This window comes from Choloepus didactylus, chromosome 17 (assembly GCF_015220235.1).
Source record: "Choloepus didactylus isolate mChoDid1 chromosome 17, mChoDid1.pri, whole genome shotgun sequence".
Classification (NCBI taxonomy): domain Eukaryota; kingdom Metazoa; phylum Chordata; class Mammalia; order Pilosa; family Megalonychidae; genus Choloepus; species Choloepus didactylus.
In genome coordinates, this window is record NC_051323.1 from 73,511,320 (window position 1) to 73,528,094 (window position 16,775).

The 16,775-nt window shown below is 35.6% G+C and overlaps 1 protein-coding gene across 4 annotated transcripts in view; it reads left to right on the plus strand.

The window, feature by feature from the left end:
- TSGA10 (testis specific 10) overlaps nt 1-16,775 on the plus strand; it is a 125,291-nt gene that overhangs the window by 78,390 nt on the left and 30,126 nt on the right. For 3 of the 4 annotated variants that reach the window (XM_037806572.1, XM_037806570.1, XM_037806573.1), the window contains 3 exons: nt 472-582; nt 4,133-4,318; nt 14,465-14,674. In XM_037806572.1, coding sequence (XP_037662500.1) covers nt 472-582; nt 4,133-4,318; nt 14,465-14,674 — 507 coding nt within the window. The remainder of the gene's footprint in view (nt 1-471; nt 583-4,132; nt 4,319-14,464; nt 14,675-16,775) is intronic. The other variant, XM_037806571.1, reaches the window with a different exon arrangement.

Below are 16,775 nucleotides of genomic sequence, written 5' to 3' on the forward strand. Positions count from 1 at the left end.
AATTTTAAATAGACATTTTCAAACATTTTTGTCTTTCTTGTTTTTATGAACATTTTAAAAATGTTTCTTGATCTATCAAGATCAGATAGCCAATCACAAATTTGCTTTCTGTAAACATTTATTCCAACGGTACCTGAAAATGCCCATTCCTTGCCATAACTAAATAGCTTTAAATCTTTGCTAATTTGATAGGCAAAATAGTATCGTTTTAATTAGGATTTCCTTGATTACTAGTAAAGTTTGTCATTTTCCAGGTCTTGTCTACTTATACTTCCTTTTTTGTGAATTGTTTGTTTGTGTCCTTTGCCCGTTTATTGTTTAGGTTCTTGTGTTTTCTCATTCTTTTTATATGGGCTCTATGTATTAAAAGTATTAACTTTTATTTATCATATTTTTTGCAAATATTTTGAAAATTATGGTGTTCTTGGTAAGAATTTTTTGTAGTCAAATCTAACTGTCTTTTTCTCATAGGCATTGTCCAAAAAATTGAGTGATACTCATAATGAACTTAATGACATAAAACAGAAGGTCCAAGATACTAATTTGGAGGTTAACAAGCTGAAGAATATATTAAAGTCTGAAGTATGTATATATTTTTTTCTCTTTGCACATGATCATGGCATTTTCCTAAGTGTTTTCACTAGAATTAAGTTAGCAATCAATTGCACGCAGAGGGCAGGTGAATCAAGTCTTTCTTTAGTATGCAGCTTATTTTAGTGTTGACGATGATAGATTAACTGTATATTTAGAATGTCACCAATGCCCAGAAGGCTAACTCAAGAATCTTAGTTGCTACTCAACTACTCTAGATAGACAGAATCCTCTTACTGAATGAAGGTCCAGGGGCTTGAAGCAGCTTGGGCTCTCTTACATTTGGAAATGGTGGCGTTGTCCATTGCAAACCTATGACAAAAGACACTCCACTTGGCTGTGCAGCAGATTAGAATTTTTTACCCTGTTGTGGGGTCATCTGTTTCTTAGGACCTCAGGATAGATGGATCTCCTCTGCACTTCTTTGTTAGCCATCATTTGACCAGGTGCATGTGTTGTGACATCAAGTGATTCCAAATAAATGTGGGTGTACATGTGGCAACCCTGGAATAACAGACAGCTTGACCAAGGATGTTAGGCACACCCATTAGGTAAAATATTATCTAAAATAGTGTAGCTGGATTGATTATTTTAATAGGTCTAGTATTACTTACCTACCACTCAAACCAATATAATAGGACCCCCCCAATCTTATTTAATTTTTTTTTAATATCAATCTACAAACATGTCTTGAACATTTATTTGCAGTGTGCATAGGACTGTCAAGGGCTTTGGAGACGAGATTTTAAGGACTTCTCAACTGTAATCCTTGCTTTCAGGTAGCAAGGCAAAGCATTACATGGGCAAAGCGGGTAGCTCCCTGCCCGTCTTGATTTCAAGGTGCCAGTGTTGCAATACCGTGGATGATGGAGAGAGGCTTTGGAGTCAGATGGGTCTGGCTTCTCCTTCCACTGATGACATGTATTTCTGTAGACAACTCAACTTCTTGGAGTCCCCTTCACTGTAATTGGGTAGAATACCCAAATAAATGAGAGGTAGTATTTAAACACTTAGCACAACGAGCCATCTAAATCTATTCTGGAATAGGGAAAAATATAAATAAGTGAATATCTGAAACAATATTTAAGTACTAAGCTTTCAACCAATGTTAGACAATTACCAGAAATTCCACCATTAGGGATTGGGGCATTCAGATTGTGGAATTGTACTTTCAGACACCACACAGCAAGCTTCTCTCAGCAGCCAGCATCTTAGAGTGAGTTCGTTTATGAGACTGCATTTCACAGCACAGCTCGATGGACCCAGGGGACCCTAGAGAACGGCCCATGGGTCTGCCTTGGTGGGAGAGACTGCAGCAACTGTGGAGTCTGTCTGTCCCCCACACCCCCCACACCCTCCACCCATGAGCAATGTGCTGGGTGCTGGGCTGATATGGAAAACTGAGAGGAACCACAGTGGCACCCAGGCAGCAGGGACAACATGAGCAGGGGTGTACAGGGAAGAAACGGGTCTGTAGTTGAAATAGGGTGTACACTTGGGTTTTAGTGGAGAGGTGCCAAGGACTTTCTTTGAACTCTGTTGTCAGGAAGCTTTCATTAGAACTTAAGCAAGGAAGTTATTTAAGATTTATCTTTTAGATTATTTTGGGGGATGCAGGGAAGAATAAATCAGAAAGGTTAACAAAATCAGAGGGAGGGAGTGCAAGTAAGAGAGTCTGTAGCCATAATGCAGACAAGAAATGCAAAGGATTCCAGCTGAGGCAGCCAGGTTTGCTGGGGAGAAGTTTGCCGTGATCTCTTGGGACGCCAGAGGGTGCTGAGGGTACATTGGGGTGGGGGGGGTGGCAGTACCCTAACCAGGTAAGAGATCCTGAAAAAGGAGATTGTGGAATACCAAAGAAGAGTTTCACTTTCTTTATAATTTTGCCTTTCTCAGGCCCCATATTGCTCTGGCTGCTATAGGAGGATACAAAAAATGGGTGAAATATGGTTTCTGGTTGCCAAGAGGGAAGGACACTGGGTGGTTGGAGGGCATGAGAGAAGTTTTATAGCAATACTTTTTTTTTTTTAATCTCTTAAACTTTCAACCATGTGCATGTACTACCTACTCAAAAAACTAAATTTAGTATTAGAAAATGGTTCATATCTTCAAGGAATCCAAGGTGTTATTGGAGAGGCAGTACATCCACACCTAACAAGATAAAGCTGTAAGGCAGTTATGAGTAGATGACATAGACAATAAGTACTATAGATAAAGCTAAGAGGGTAACGATGTGCTTATGTCTATTGTACCAGGTACCCAACCAAGATCATAGTCGCAGCACAATTATTATCTTTAGTATAATAATAGTACACATCAGATTCCTCCTGGCACATTTGAAATATCTGAATCTTGAAAGCTAGTAAAGTAGTTTAGTATGTTAATTGTTGATTACCAGACTTGACAAAGATCTTTCACATTAATCAAGGAACAACCAGACCACAAGGTGGCAGTAGTAACTGAATGTGAACCATTCTCTGATGATTAAGTAATCATAATTGCAAGAACTGAAATCTGATTTGCAAGGCTTATGGGGTGTGACATTATATCTTGCAATTTGGTCATTTATATTTAGCCTAGGCTTTCTTCTGGTAAAACGCACTATTTATTAACAGGTAAGAGAGAAAATGATCTAGTTCCCTTTTTGTTATTATAACTGATGTTTTAGGATGAGTTGACTTTACCATAATACGAAAATCCATAGCCTACTACTAAAATATGTTTTTAAAGCCTTATGATTATTCAGTATAGTATATTTGTTAACTTGAATCTTTTCCTCTAGAAATAAGGTCCTACTTCGGTCAATTTGCTCATGAAAAAACTTTTCAGGCTTTAAATATCTGGTTCTATGTTGTGTGCCCCAATCTATACATGAATGTATATTTGTGAATATTGTTTATTGGCCTAGGTTTGATATTTTCTGAGCAATTTAAGAAAAATTACTAGAGCAGTAACTTTCAGCAAAATTGAATCATAGACAGAATGGTCCATGATCAAGAGAATTTAGATTTGGGGTTGTGAATGAAAGGCAGGAACCAGACAGGAAATATGCAAAATCAAGAGAATTATCAGAAGTTGACACTTAAGGTGTGCAAGCAGCCAGAAGCTCTGTAGCCAGAACAATCCAGAAGAGCGGTCAGGAACATGGGGATACACAGATACCAAAGGTCAGGACAGGGCATAAATGCAGCTGCCAGACCAGCAAGCAGTAAAGAACCAGACATGGGAAAGGGAGGCAACGAAGGATTCTAATCCTATCTCCTGTCAGTGGCAAAAGCAAATATGAGAACATATTCAACCAGGGCCAGATGATAAGTGTAATTAACTTGGCTCGACTTTACCGGAAGGGTGAGTGTGACTGGACCAGGGCAGAACCCTGACCCCATTCCCTTTTAGAGTATAGATGGGTATCCTTGAGGTTACGTTACAAATATTCCTTGTGGCAAGTAAATTCCTAATGACTTGGCAAATAATGTTTAATTTGTATCATATGTTGAATATTTTAAAACTTAAAAAATAATGCCTGAGATTTGCTTTTCAGGAATCTGAGAACCGGCAAATTGTGGACCAACTCCGAAAAGCCAACGAAGATGCTGAAAACTGGGAAAATAAGGCCCGACAAGCAGAGGCAGATAACAATACCCTCAAATTGGAACTTATCACTGCAGAGGCAGAGGGTAACAGATTAAAAGAAAAAGTAGATTCCCTCAATAGAGAGGTTGAGCAAGTAAGTTTGGGAAAATATGATCCTGTATCATATTTGAAAGAATTTTGTTTTGTTTTCCATAATTTAATATATAAACAAGCACCTAAATTGTTTAAATACATTGTAGATTGTAGCCTGCTAATTGTTCTCCCTATTTCCACTCTGGCCCTCTCTAATCTGTTATCTACCCTGCAACCAGAATAATTTTCAGCATTTTTAAAAGTTAGGAACTATTTCAAACATAAAACGAGTGCAAAAAAAAAAAAAAAAAAAGAGGAAGCAAGAAACAAATCAAACACATATATACTTACCTCTCAGATTTAAATATCCTAACAATTTTGCCATATTTGCTCCAAATATCTCTTTATTTAAAGAAACAAAACCTTATATATGCAACTCCTCTTCTTTTCTCCCTCTCTGGTTGGTGTATAACTTTCATGTTGGTGTGTATGACTTCTTTGTACATGTTGATAATTTTTCTACATATCTATCACCCATAAATCATGTACAGTGTTTTGTGTGTTTTAAGTTTCTAGTATAATGTCGCTATCCATTTACAACTTTCCTATTTTTCTGAATATCATACTTTTGAGTTTTATCTATTTTGATACATGTAGTACTGCTTCATCTATTATCATAGGTTCATCTATTCATGTATAACTATATATTTTTAAATTCACCCCCATACTGAGGCAAATTTAAATTGTTTACAATTTTTCTAAATAAAATGCTGCAACAAATGTCCTTTCACATTTCTTCTCTAGGTAGGTTTCTCTAGGTTTATGCCTGGAAGTAGAATAGCTGGATCCTAGATGTACACAAATTCAACTCTTCTAAATCTTGCCAAATTGCTCTCTAGAGTAGTACTGGTTTCCTCTCCTACCAGGAACCATGGAGTTATCATTTTTTCAAATGTGCATCAATACTTGGTATTATCAGATTAAAAGTTTTTTTCTATACTTCTTGTTTTAATTTGTGTTTCCCTGACTTTGAAATTGAGGATCTTTCAGACCATTCAGGATTCTTTTTCTTTGAATTTTCTTAAATTTGTCCATTTTTCTATTGGAGCATTTATCTTTGTCCTATTGATTTATAGGAATTCTCCGTGAATTCTTGATAATAACCCTTTTAAAGATATTACAGTCATATTCTCTTTTCTGTGACTTATCTTTTCATTTTGTTCAGAACACAAACATGAAGTTTTTGATTCTGATATGTCAGTCATTATCAATCTTTGCTGTATAGTTTATGCTTTATGGCTTTTTAAAAAAACCATTTAGTAGCACAAGGTCTGAAAGATACCTTCCTATATTTTCTTCTCAAAGTTTTCTAGTAAAAGTCTAAAAGTATGTAAACTTTTGTCCTTCACATTTAGGTTTTCAATGCCCCCAAAGTTGAGTTTGTACATGGTTTGAATTAGGGATGTAATTTTATTGTGTGTGTGTGTGTGTGTGTGTGTGTGTGTAGATATCTATCATCCTTCCTTCCCTGACTTGTAAGTCTACCTTGTCATAAAAATAAGTTCCCATACATTCTGTTCCATTGATCTATTTGTCTATTCCTTTGCCAATAATATGCTTTTTTTAGCCACCATAATTGAATATTAAATCTTGATATCTAGGAGGGTTAATGTTCTCCCTAATTATTTAAGCTATACTTGGCATTTATTAAACTCTCTTAAATGAATTTTAGGATCAACTTGTCACATTCCATGATTTTCTATCTTTCTTCATTTATATGTCTCTAAGACTATAAATTTCTCTCTGTAAACATTTCTTTGGCTACATCCCACAAATTTTAAGGTAGTGCTTTCATTGCCATTAAGTTTTAAATATCACTTAATTCATTATGATTTCTATTTTGATCATTGAAGTTTTTTTAACGTCCTGTGTATACAGGATTTGAGATTATTATTATGTTTTTATTTCTAATTTTGTTGTATACTGTGATCAGATAAAATGGTTTGTATGATAGTAATTCTTTGGTATCTGTTATGACTTGCTTAGTGGTGTGGTACGTGAGCAATATTTGGTAAGAGTTTCCATGAACTTGAAAAGCATGTGTATTTACTTATTGTTGGATACATATTATATTAGGCTTCTTAATAGTGTTGTTCAAATCTTACAATCTTTGCTAAATTTGTATTCTTGGTCTTTCAATTACTGAGAGATATGTGTTAAAATCTTCCTCTATAATTGTGAATTTCTCTATTTTTCCTTAAATAATTTTGTCAATTTTTGTTTTATTTTTGATACTGTTAATATTATGTATTCTGATCAATAAACACAGAGTATCTTTCCATTTATTTATATCTTTGTTAATTTATTTCAATAATGTTTTGTTGTTATCAGAGTATAAGTTTTACAGTTCTTTTGTTAAATTATACCTAAGCACTTTATTCTTTTCGATGTTATTGTAAATGAAATTGTTTTCTTAGTTTCATTTTTAGTTTGTTCATTGCTTGTGTATAGAAATACAATTGATTTTTGTTTATTGATCTTTATCCTGCAACCCTGCTGAACTCATTTATTAGTTTTAATAGATTCTGAGTGGAATATTTAGGATTTTTGATATACAAGATAATGTCATCTGCAAATTAATGTAGTTTCTCTTCTTCCTTACCATTTATGCCTTTTATTTCTTTTTCTTGCCTAATTTCCCTGACTGGAAACTCCAGTACAGTGTTGAATAGAAGAGGTAAAAGCAGGTAAACCTTGCTTTGTTCCTGATTTTAGGGGAAAACAGGCAGTCTTTCACCATTACAAATGATGTTAGCTGTGGATTTTCTGTAGATGTCTTTTTATCAGGTTGAAGAAATTACCTTATATTCCAAAGATTTCCAAGTGCTTTTTTTTTTTTTTTATCATTAAAGTGTGGATTTTGTGAAATGCTTTTTCTGTGTCTATTGAGATGATCATATGGTATTTGTCCTTGATTCTATTAATATGACATATTATAGTTATTGGTGTTTTTTTTTTTGCTATTAAACCAACTTTGCATTCTTGAGACAAATCCCATTTGGTCATAGTATGTAATTCTTTGTACATATTGCTGGACTCAGCATGCTAGAATTCTGTTGAGGATGTTTATATCTATATGCATTAGAGATACTGGTATGTAGTTTTCTTTCCTTGTGATGTCTTTGTATGGGTAATACTGGTCTCAGAATGAGTTTGGGAGTGTTCTTTCTTTTGGAAGACTTTGTGAAGAAATTGATACTAATTCTTCTTTAATGTTTGGTAGAATTCACCAGTGAAGCATATAGGCCTAGGATTTTTCCACAAAGAACTTTAAAATTATTAGTTCAGTCTCTTGTTATGTGTCTACTCAGATATTCTATTTCTTCAGTCATCAGTTTAGGTAGTTTGTGTGTTATTGGGAATTTGTCCATTTCATCTGACTTATCTAATTTGTTGGCATAAAATTGTTCATAGAATTCTCTTATAGTCCTTTTATTTCTGTAATGTTGGTAATAATGTCCCCTCTTTCACTTATGGTTCTGGTAATTTGAGTCTTCTCTTTTTTTCACAGTGAGTCTAGCTAAATGTTTGTCAATTTTTATTGATCTTTTCAAAGAACCAAACTTTAGGTGTCCTTGATTTTCTCTATTGCTTCCTATTCTCCATCTCCTTATCTTCTGCTCTAATAATTATTTCTTTCCTTTAACTGGCTTTTGATTTAGTTCACCCTTTTTCCAGTGTCTTCAAGTGGAAGGATAGGTTATTAATTTGAGATCTTTCTTCTTTTTAAATATAGGCATCTACAGTTGTAAATTTGTCTCTATGGTTGCTTCAGCTGCATCAATAAGTTTTGATATATTGTGTCTTCATTTTCATTCATCTCAAACTATTTTTTTTATTTCTCCTTGTCAGTTTTTAGTGTTTTACAGTGATGTGTCTGTTTATAATTCTCTTTGACTTTATCCTGCTTGCAGTTTGTTGATATTCTCACATGTGTAGATTAAAGTTTTTCTTCTGATTTGGAAAGTTTTCAGCCATTATTTCTTTGAATATATTTTCAGATCATTTCTTTCTGTTGCCTCTCCTTCTGACAGTCTCATCATTGATATGTTGGTGTGCTTAATGGTGTCCCACACTTCTCTGATATTTTCTTCATATTTCTTCATTCTTTTTTTCTTTCTGTTCTTCAGTTTTGCATAGTCTCTGTTGATTAATCTTAAGTTTACTAATTTTTCCTTCTGCCAGTTTGAATCTATTATTGAGCCCCTGTAGAGAATTTTTCATTTAGGTTATTATACTTATCAGCTCCAGCCTTTCCATTGCAGTTTTTTTTTTCAATTCAGTTTTACTGAGATATATTCACACACCCTACAGTCATCCACAGTATATAATCAGTTGTTCACAGTACCATCATATAGTTCTACATTCATCACCAACATCAATTTTTGAACATTTTCGTTACTCAAAAAAAAAAAAAAAAAAAGTAAAGAAGAACACCCAAAACATCCCTTCCCCCCTATTATTCATTTAATTTTTGTTCCTATTTTTCTACTCATCTATACATACACTGGCTAGAGGAAGTGTGTTCAGGTTTGCTAATGCTGCTGTTAAGCAAAATACCAAGAATAGATTGGCTTTTATAAAGGGGGTTTATTTGGTTACAAAGTTACAGTCTTAAGTGTCCAAGGTAACACGTCAACAATCGGGTACCTTCACTGGAGGATGGCCAATGGTGTCCGGAAAACCTCTGTTAGCTGGGAAGGCATGTGGCTGGTGTCTGCTCTGGAGTTCTGGTTTCAAAATGGCTTTCTCCCAGGACGTTCCTCTCTAGACCCCAGCTCCTCCCCAGAATGTCACTCTCAGTTGCTCTTGGGGCGTTTGTCTTCTCTTAGCTTCTCTGGAGCAAGAGTCTGCTTTCAACAGCCGTCTCCAAACTGTCTTTCATCTGCAGCTCCTCTTTCAGCTCCTGTGCATTCTTCAAATTGTCCCTCTTGGCTGAAGCAAGCTCACTCCTTCTGTCTGAGCTTATATAGTGCTCTAATAAACTAATCAAGACCCACGCTGAATGGGCGGGGCCATGCCTCTGTGGAAATTATCCAATCTGAATTATCATCTGTAGTTGGGTGGGGCACATCTCCATGGAAACAACCTAATCCAAATGTTCCAACTTAATCAACACTAATATGTCTGCACACACAAAATTGCATCAAAGATGCTGGCATTTTGGGGGTCATAATACATTCAAATGGACACAGAATGTTAGCCACAAGGTTTTCACAATCACGCAGTCATACCGTGTAAGCCACATAGTTATACAATCATCTTCAAGAATCAGGGCTACTGGGTTGTGGTTCAGCACTTTCAGGTATTTCCTTCTAACTGTTCCAATACACTAAAAGCTGAATAGGGATAACTCTATAATGCATAAGAATATCCTCCAGAATGACCTCTTGACTCCATTTGAGATCTCTCAGCCACTGAACCTTTATTTTTTTCATTCCTCTTCCCCCTTTTGATCAAGAAGGCTTTCTCAATCCTGTGATGCCAGGTCCAGGCTCATCCTTGGAAGTCATGTCCCACATTGCCAGGGAGATTTATACCCCTGAGAGTCATGTCTCACATAGTAGAGAGGGTAGTGAGTTTACCTGCCTAGTGGGCTTAGAGAGAGAGAGGGTCCACATTTGAGCAACAAAAGAGGTTCTCTGGGGGAGACTCTTAGGCACAGTAATAAGTAGTTTAGCCTCTGCTTTGCAGTAACAAGCTTCATAAGGGCAAGCCTCAAGATTGAGGGCTCGGCCTTCTAACTTGTTAGTCCCTAATGCTTGTGAGAATATCAGTAATTCCCCAATAGGAAATTTAATATTTCTGCGTTTTGCCCCAGTTCCTCATGGGGGCTTTGCAAATACATTTTTATCCTCTGCCCAAATTACTTTGGAATGTATCAGGGTTTCTCACTAACCTGTGCAAACCAAACTAATCTCACTCCTTATTTGAAGTTCCATGTAATTATGGTGTTTGAATAAATTGACTGTATAAGTTAAAATATTTAGTGTGCAACAGAAAATATAGATTTTTGCACCAAATAAACATATCTTCTTTTGGTCTCACATAGAAGTTGAAGTTTTGGAACACAGTCAGTATCATCTTTTACCCTTTGGTCTGATTTGCCTTAGTTCTGACCAGCTCTGCTTCATTCGTATCCATTATGTTCTTTTTATATATAATTTCTATCTCCTTATTGACACTCTCTGTTTGGTGAGACAGCATCATCATTTTCTCTACCTTTAAAAGCATGTTTCTTTTCATTCTTGGAAAATATTTATAATGGCTACTTTGAAGTCTTAGTTAAATCTTACATCTGGTCATTCTCACAGACTGTTTCTATTGCCTGTTTTTTATTTATTTGTTTGTTTTTGGCATATGGGTCATACATTCCTGTAATTTTTGCATGCCTTGTAAATTTTTTTGTGGGAAACGGCATTTTAGATAATATATTGTAGCAATTCTGGGTGTTATCATTCCCCTCTGAGGCTTATTATTGGTTTTTGCTCGTTTATTTATTTAGTTACTGGCTGGATCATTTTAGTGAACTCTGCTGCACCCCCCCCCCCCCCAAATGGATTCATACCCAGAGGAAGGGGAATTAAGATAGAACATGTCATTGTAGGGGGCATGATTTAATCCCAACAGACGTTTTTAAGTATATATCTTTCTGGTTATTTATTGATTTCTATTTTAATTCTGTGGACAGAGAACATATTGTATATGATATCAGTCTTTTACAATTATTAAGACTTGTTTTATGGCCAGCATATAGTGTATCTTGCTGTATGTTCCATGTACACTTTAAAAAATATATGGATTATTTTATTGTTGGGTGGAATGTTCTATAAATGTTGGGATTAGATCAAGTTTGTTAAAGTGTTTTTTACTTCTCCTTACAGAGTTTCTGTTTGTTTATGCTGTCAGTTACTGAGAGGAGTGCTGAAATCTCTAACCACATTTGTGCATTTCTGTATTTTTTCCTTCCTGTTGTCATGTCACTTTCATGTATTTTGAAGCTCCATTGTTAGAAGCATATTTTTAGAGAAGTTGTAAGTTTACAGAAAAATCTTGCAGAAAATACAGTTCCTAGATACCCCCTTCACACATGCAGTTTTCCTTATTATTAACACTTTTTATTAGACTGGTTACTTTGATGCAATTTATGAAAGAATGTTATAATTATACATTAACGATAGTCCATAGTTTACATTAGAGTTCACTGTTTTGTACAATCTTATGTTTGTTTTCTTTAAATTTTTGTTTTCCTAAAATTTCCCCTTTTAACCACATTCGAATATGTAATTGAGTGGTGTTAATTACATTCACAGTGTTGTGCTGCCATCACCATCATCCACTACCAAAACTTATTCATCACCCCGAACAGAAACTCTGTACCAATTAAACAGTAACTCCCCATTCCCTGCCCCCATTCCAGGCCCTGATAAGCCGCATTCTAATTTCTGACTCAATGAATTTTCTTAATTTAATTGTTTCATATCAGTGAGATCATAACAGTATTTGTCCTTTTGTCTCTGGCTTATTTCATTCAACATGATGTCTTCAAGGTTCATCCATGTTGTAGAATGTAACAGAACTTCATTCCTTTTTAAAGCTGAAAGATATTCCACTGTATGTGTGTACCACACTTTATCTCTTCATCGGTTGATAGGCACTTGGGTTGCTTCCATCTTTTGGCAATTGTGAATAATGGTGTTATGAACATCGGTATGCAATATCCATTTGTTCCCTGCTTTTAATTCTTCTGGGTCTATACTTAGAAGTAGGATTGCCAGGTCATATGGTAATTCCATTCTTCACTTTCTGAGAAACTCCCAAACTGTCTTCCCCAACTTCTGCACCCCTTTACATTCCCACCATCCATGAATAAGGGTTTCTATTTCTCCATATCCTCTCCAACACTTGTAATTTTCCGTTTTTAAAATAGTAGCCTTTCTAGAGAGTGTGAAATGTGGTATCTCATCATGATTTTGATTTTCCTTTCCCAAAGGTTAATGACATTAAGCACCTTTTCATATGTTTATTGACCATTGTATATTTTCTTTGGAGAAAAGACCATTACAATCTTTTGCCCTTTTTTTTTTTTTTTTTGAGAGTAAGCAGGTAGAAAATTTATTAGGTACACATGTGAGAGGAACATGTGGGCATTCCAGCAAAGAAAAGAAAGGTCAGAGGCAAGAGACCTTTTGCCTTTTTTTTTTTTTTTTTTTTGACACAGGACCTACAGGCAACTTTATTCTTTTGTTTCTCTCTTCATTGGGGCACTGCCCCTTGGAAAGACCAGGTTGGCTCTTGGCACATGGGTCCTCCATCTTTTTGGGTACCTGTGGCATCCCAGCCGGGTTCCCCTCGGCCCAGGGTGGTGGCACATACTCAGGATGGTGGTGGCCCTGCAGCCTGGGAGCTGCCTGCGCCAGACGGCTGGCTCCTGAACAACACCCTCCTCGTTCCTGGGAAGGGTTTTTGCCCCACTGAGGTTGGGCAAGAACCAGAAGAGCAATTTCCCTCCTTCACCATGTCTGGGACCTGGGGCTTGCTTGGCCCCAAATCCCTCCGGCAAGCACTATGCTCCCTAATTCCACACAGTGGAACTGTTTTGGCTTGAGGTGGCAGCAGCAAGAGCACAACAAAAAAGCCCATCCACTACCCAGGCCCTTCCCACAGACTAACCATACAACCCCAAAAATAAGACCAAAGCCAAAGGCCCAAAATATGCAAATCAAGAAACTTCTCCTAAAACAGGTGGAGGAACCGCCCAACCAGAAATATCCAAAATAAAGTCTGTGCAGATTGAGAAGTGCCCGATGGCTTCGCTCACTCTGCAGGCTCTGGGGCTGAATGTGTCCTCCACGAGGTGCCCCAGAAGGTGGGTTCTCTTCTCAAGGCTGGGGTGGTAACTACTAAGAACGGTGATCCTCGGTGGCTCCCAGAAAACTGCTATTTCTTCAACCAACAGACACGTTTTGCCCATTTTTAAAATGTTTTCTTTTTTTTGTCGTTTTGTTTCTGAGTTGTAGGATTTCTTTCTGAAATTTACTCAGAGGAGCCTTTCCTGACTTTCCACCCCTCTCTAAGTCAGTTTCTTTTGTTATATACCTTTTCTTCATAATTTCTTCTCTTAGTTTATGTGTTTGCATTCTTCTGTATGATTATGTGATATCTGCCTCTCCCAGTAGGCAGGAGGTCTCATGAGAGCAGAGAGAACTTTGCTTACCATTGAATGTGCATCTAGGACAAAGCTTGGAACATAGCATATACTCAGTAATTATGGATGGATGGATGGATGGGTGGATGGATGGAGGGAAGAAGGTAGGAATGAGTTGTGACCAGATAATCTTTGCCTGTTTAATGTTTTGTTCTTGAAAAAGCACTTTCACGTAAATTTCTTTATTTGCCCCTCAGTTCCGTTAGCATCACGTTATAGCAAACATTAGTTCTCTGTTTGTGGCAGTATATACTTACATTTTTTTTTCCCAATAAACAAAAGGGGTGGTGGTGGTGGAATTAGCTTAAGCATTTGAAAGCATTTATGTAACTTTAATCTCATATTACATTTTAAAACATACTTTTATTTATATTATCTATAATGTGACATATTCTTAATTTGTACTTTACCATTCTTTTTCCCCCAGAGTTGTTATAATTGCTAGAGAGTTAACTGTCTTCATTTTATGATATTAAGATTGACATCAACATACCAGTTAAGAATTGGAAATAGGTGTTGTGTATGAAACAATGGATAATGTTTGTCTTTAACAACAATAAATTTATACTGTAGAATAACCGAAATTGTGGCAAATGTGATCAGAACTATAGACCAAATGTATAATCAACTAGCATTGAGGCTCAAGACTTTTAAGTGGGAAAATATTTTTTTCTAAGTACATTAAAGTACATTAAAAAGATTACCAGTTGACATTCTACTCATGGATTTTACATATAGAAATTTGAGGCCTGAATTTATCTTTTCTGAAGTGTTTTATACATTTGATTACATCTGTATAATCTAAGCTCCTTATAGTCTGAGGGGACTATAATTAAAAGATTTGTCCCTCTTTGTTTTCAACGTTGTAATTTTTTTCAAGTTTTATATATATACTATTATATATATCTATATATATATAAAATAATCTCATCCTTGCAGCACTTAAATGCAGAAAGGTCTTATAAGTCCCAGATTTCTACCTTACATAAGTCTCTTGTAAAGATGGAAGAGGAGCTTCAAAAGGTTCAATTTGAAAAAGTGTCTGCCCTTGCAGATTTGTCTTCCACAAGGGAACTCTGTATTAAACTTGACTCAAGCAAAGAACTCCTTAATCGACAGCTAGTTGCTAAAGATCAAGAAATAGAAATGGTATGTAACATGTTTTTAAAATGTTCTTTTAAAATTGCTTATTACTGTAATTTTAGAGAAACAAAGTTTTTTAAAAATAAAATATTACATCAAGCCATGTCTTTCAACTTTTGATTTTATTTTTAAGTCTGAGATTAATTTATGACAGCTGTGTTCCAAACAAATCCAGAACTCTTGCAGAAACTCTTCCTGTGAGTATGTAATTTGCATTTACTTTTTGCCAGAAGAATTATAGAACACATTGACATAGCAGTCCGCAAAGAACCATAAGGTTGAAGCTTATTCAGCCAAGTTATAACTTTAATGATATTCTTTTAAACTATTTTTTTTCTTTCTTTTTTTAGTAACTGACTGGGTCCTTTTGAGCTGTGTTTCAGTTTATTGTATCTACTGTGTGCCTGACATTTGGCTTGCCCCTGGGAATATAACATTTAAAAGATACAGGCCCCTGGCCATAAGAACCTCTCCATATCGATATATAAATAATTTGGAATGGATGTTATACTTAGAGATACTGAAGGTTTAGGGAAGGAGTTGGGCCTATGGGAATCAGGGAGGAGTTCATAGGGGTATTACTGAGCTTAGGTGGTTTGAGACATTCTATTTAGATGGAATGGTAGTCTAGGCAGTGGTGGGGAGGGATAAGAAAGTATGGGTTTTTGAGTGAATGGTGACTTACAATGGCTACTGTAACATCCGTGGAAGAAAGTGGCTGGAGATGGGTCTGGAGAGAGAGGGATGGAGCTAGGATGTTAAGGGATATGTATGGAAGTGTAATTGAAATAGTGTAATGGACATATCAGCAACTTTTTATCCTATTTATGTTTCTGTTATTACTAAGCTTTACTGAACTTATATTGTTTGTTGTTTTGTTAGGAGGACATGATACATTTGAGAATCACATATCTAGTTTGTTTTTGTAAGAATCCACTGTTAGTATTTTAATGCAATGGTACATACCAAAATTCTCAGGCTCTTCCTTACAATTTTATTTCTTTATTTAATCACTTTAAATGATGAAAGTAACTTGTTAATATATGCTCACTGTAGAAATTCAAATAATACTTCCTTAATTTTTTCTTTAAAACATTTTTACTTGATTTTTTTTACATTGAAAAAGTTGTTATAATAACTGAAACAATATAAAAATGAAATGTCAGCAAATAGCATTTCAAAGCTTATTAAAATAATCATACGCCATGACCAAGGTGGTATATTTAGTAATCTTCCTCAAGTTTTAAAAACCATTACCCTTAGGGAAACTATGTATAAATCTTGATAATGCTATATTAACTTTTTAATATTTTAAGGACATTTAGTCTAAGTTATGTAGCTCTAATTATAATCAGTTGCTTCCTATTCCCATAGTTTTGAATACTTCTGACATTAATTTTAATTTTTTGTCATATAATTTAATTAATTATATATAGCTTTCTCCTCACAATCAACTGTTAATCTCAAGTGCAAGGGCCATCCTATCTTTGCATTTCTTCAGCTTTGCTATGCGTATAGGGGGCACTCAAATAATATTTTTTTAAAATTAAATGTTTTATTTGGAGATAATTGTCAATTCACATGCAATTGTAATAAATGATACAGAAGAGATCCTGTGTACACTTTACCTACTTTCTCCCAGTGGTAATCATTTGCAAAACTGTGGTACAGTAACAACCAGGATATTGGCATTGATGCAGTCAAGATACAGAACAGCTCCAACACACGATGAAAATCCCATTCCCTCACGTGGCCCTTCTGTAGCCCTACCCCCTTCCTTCATGCCCCAAACCCTGCCTCAACCCTGGCAACCACTAAACAGTTCTCCATTGCTATAATTTTGTCGTTTCAAGAATGTTATATGAATGGAATAATACAGTACGCAATCTTTTTTGGGTTAGCTTTGTTCACTTAGCATAATTCTGTGGAGATTCATCCAGGTTGTTAGATGTATCAATATTTCATTCCTTTTCACTGCTGAGTAGTATTTCATGCTTAACCATGGACTACTTCAGTGGGTGAACTTTTAACCATTCAGCCATTGAAGGATATTTAGGTTGTTTACAAGTTTTGGTGATTACAAATAAAGGTACTATATATATTCCTG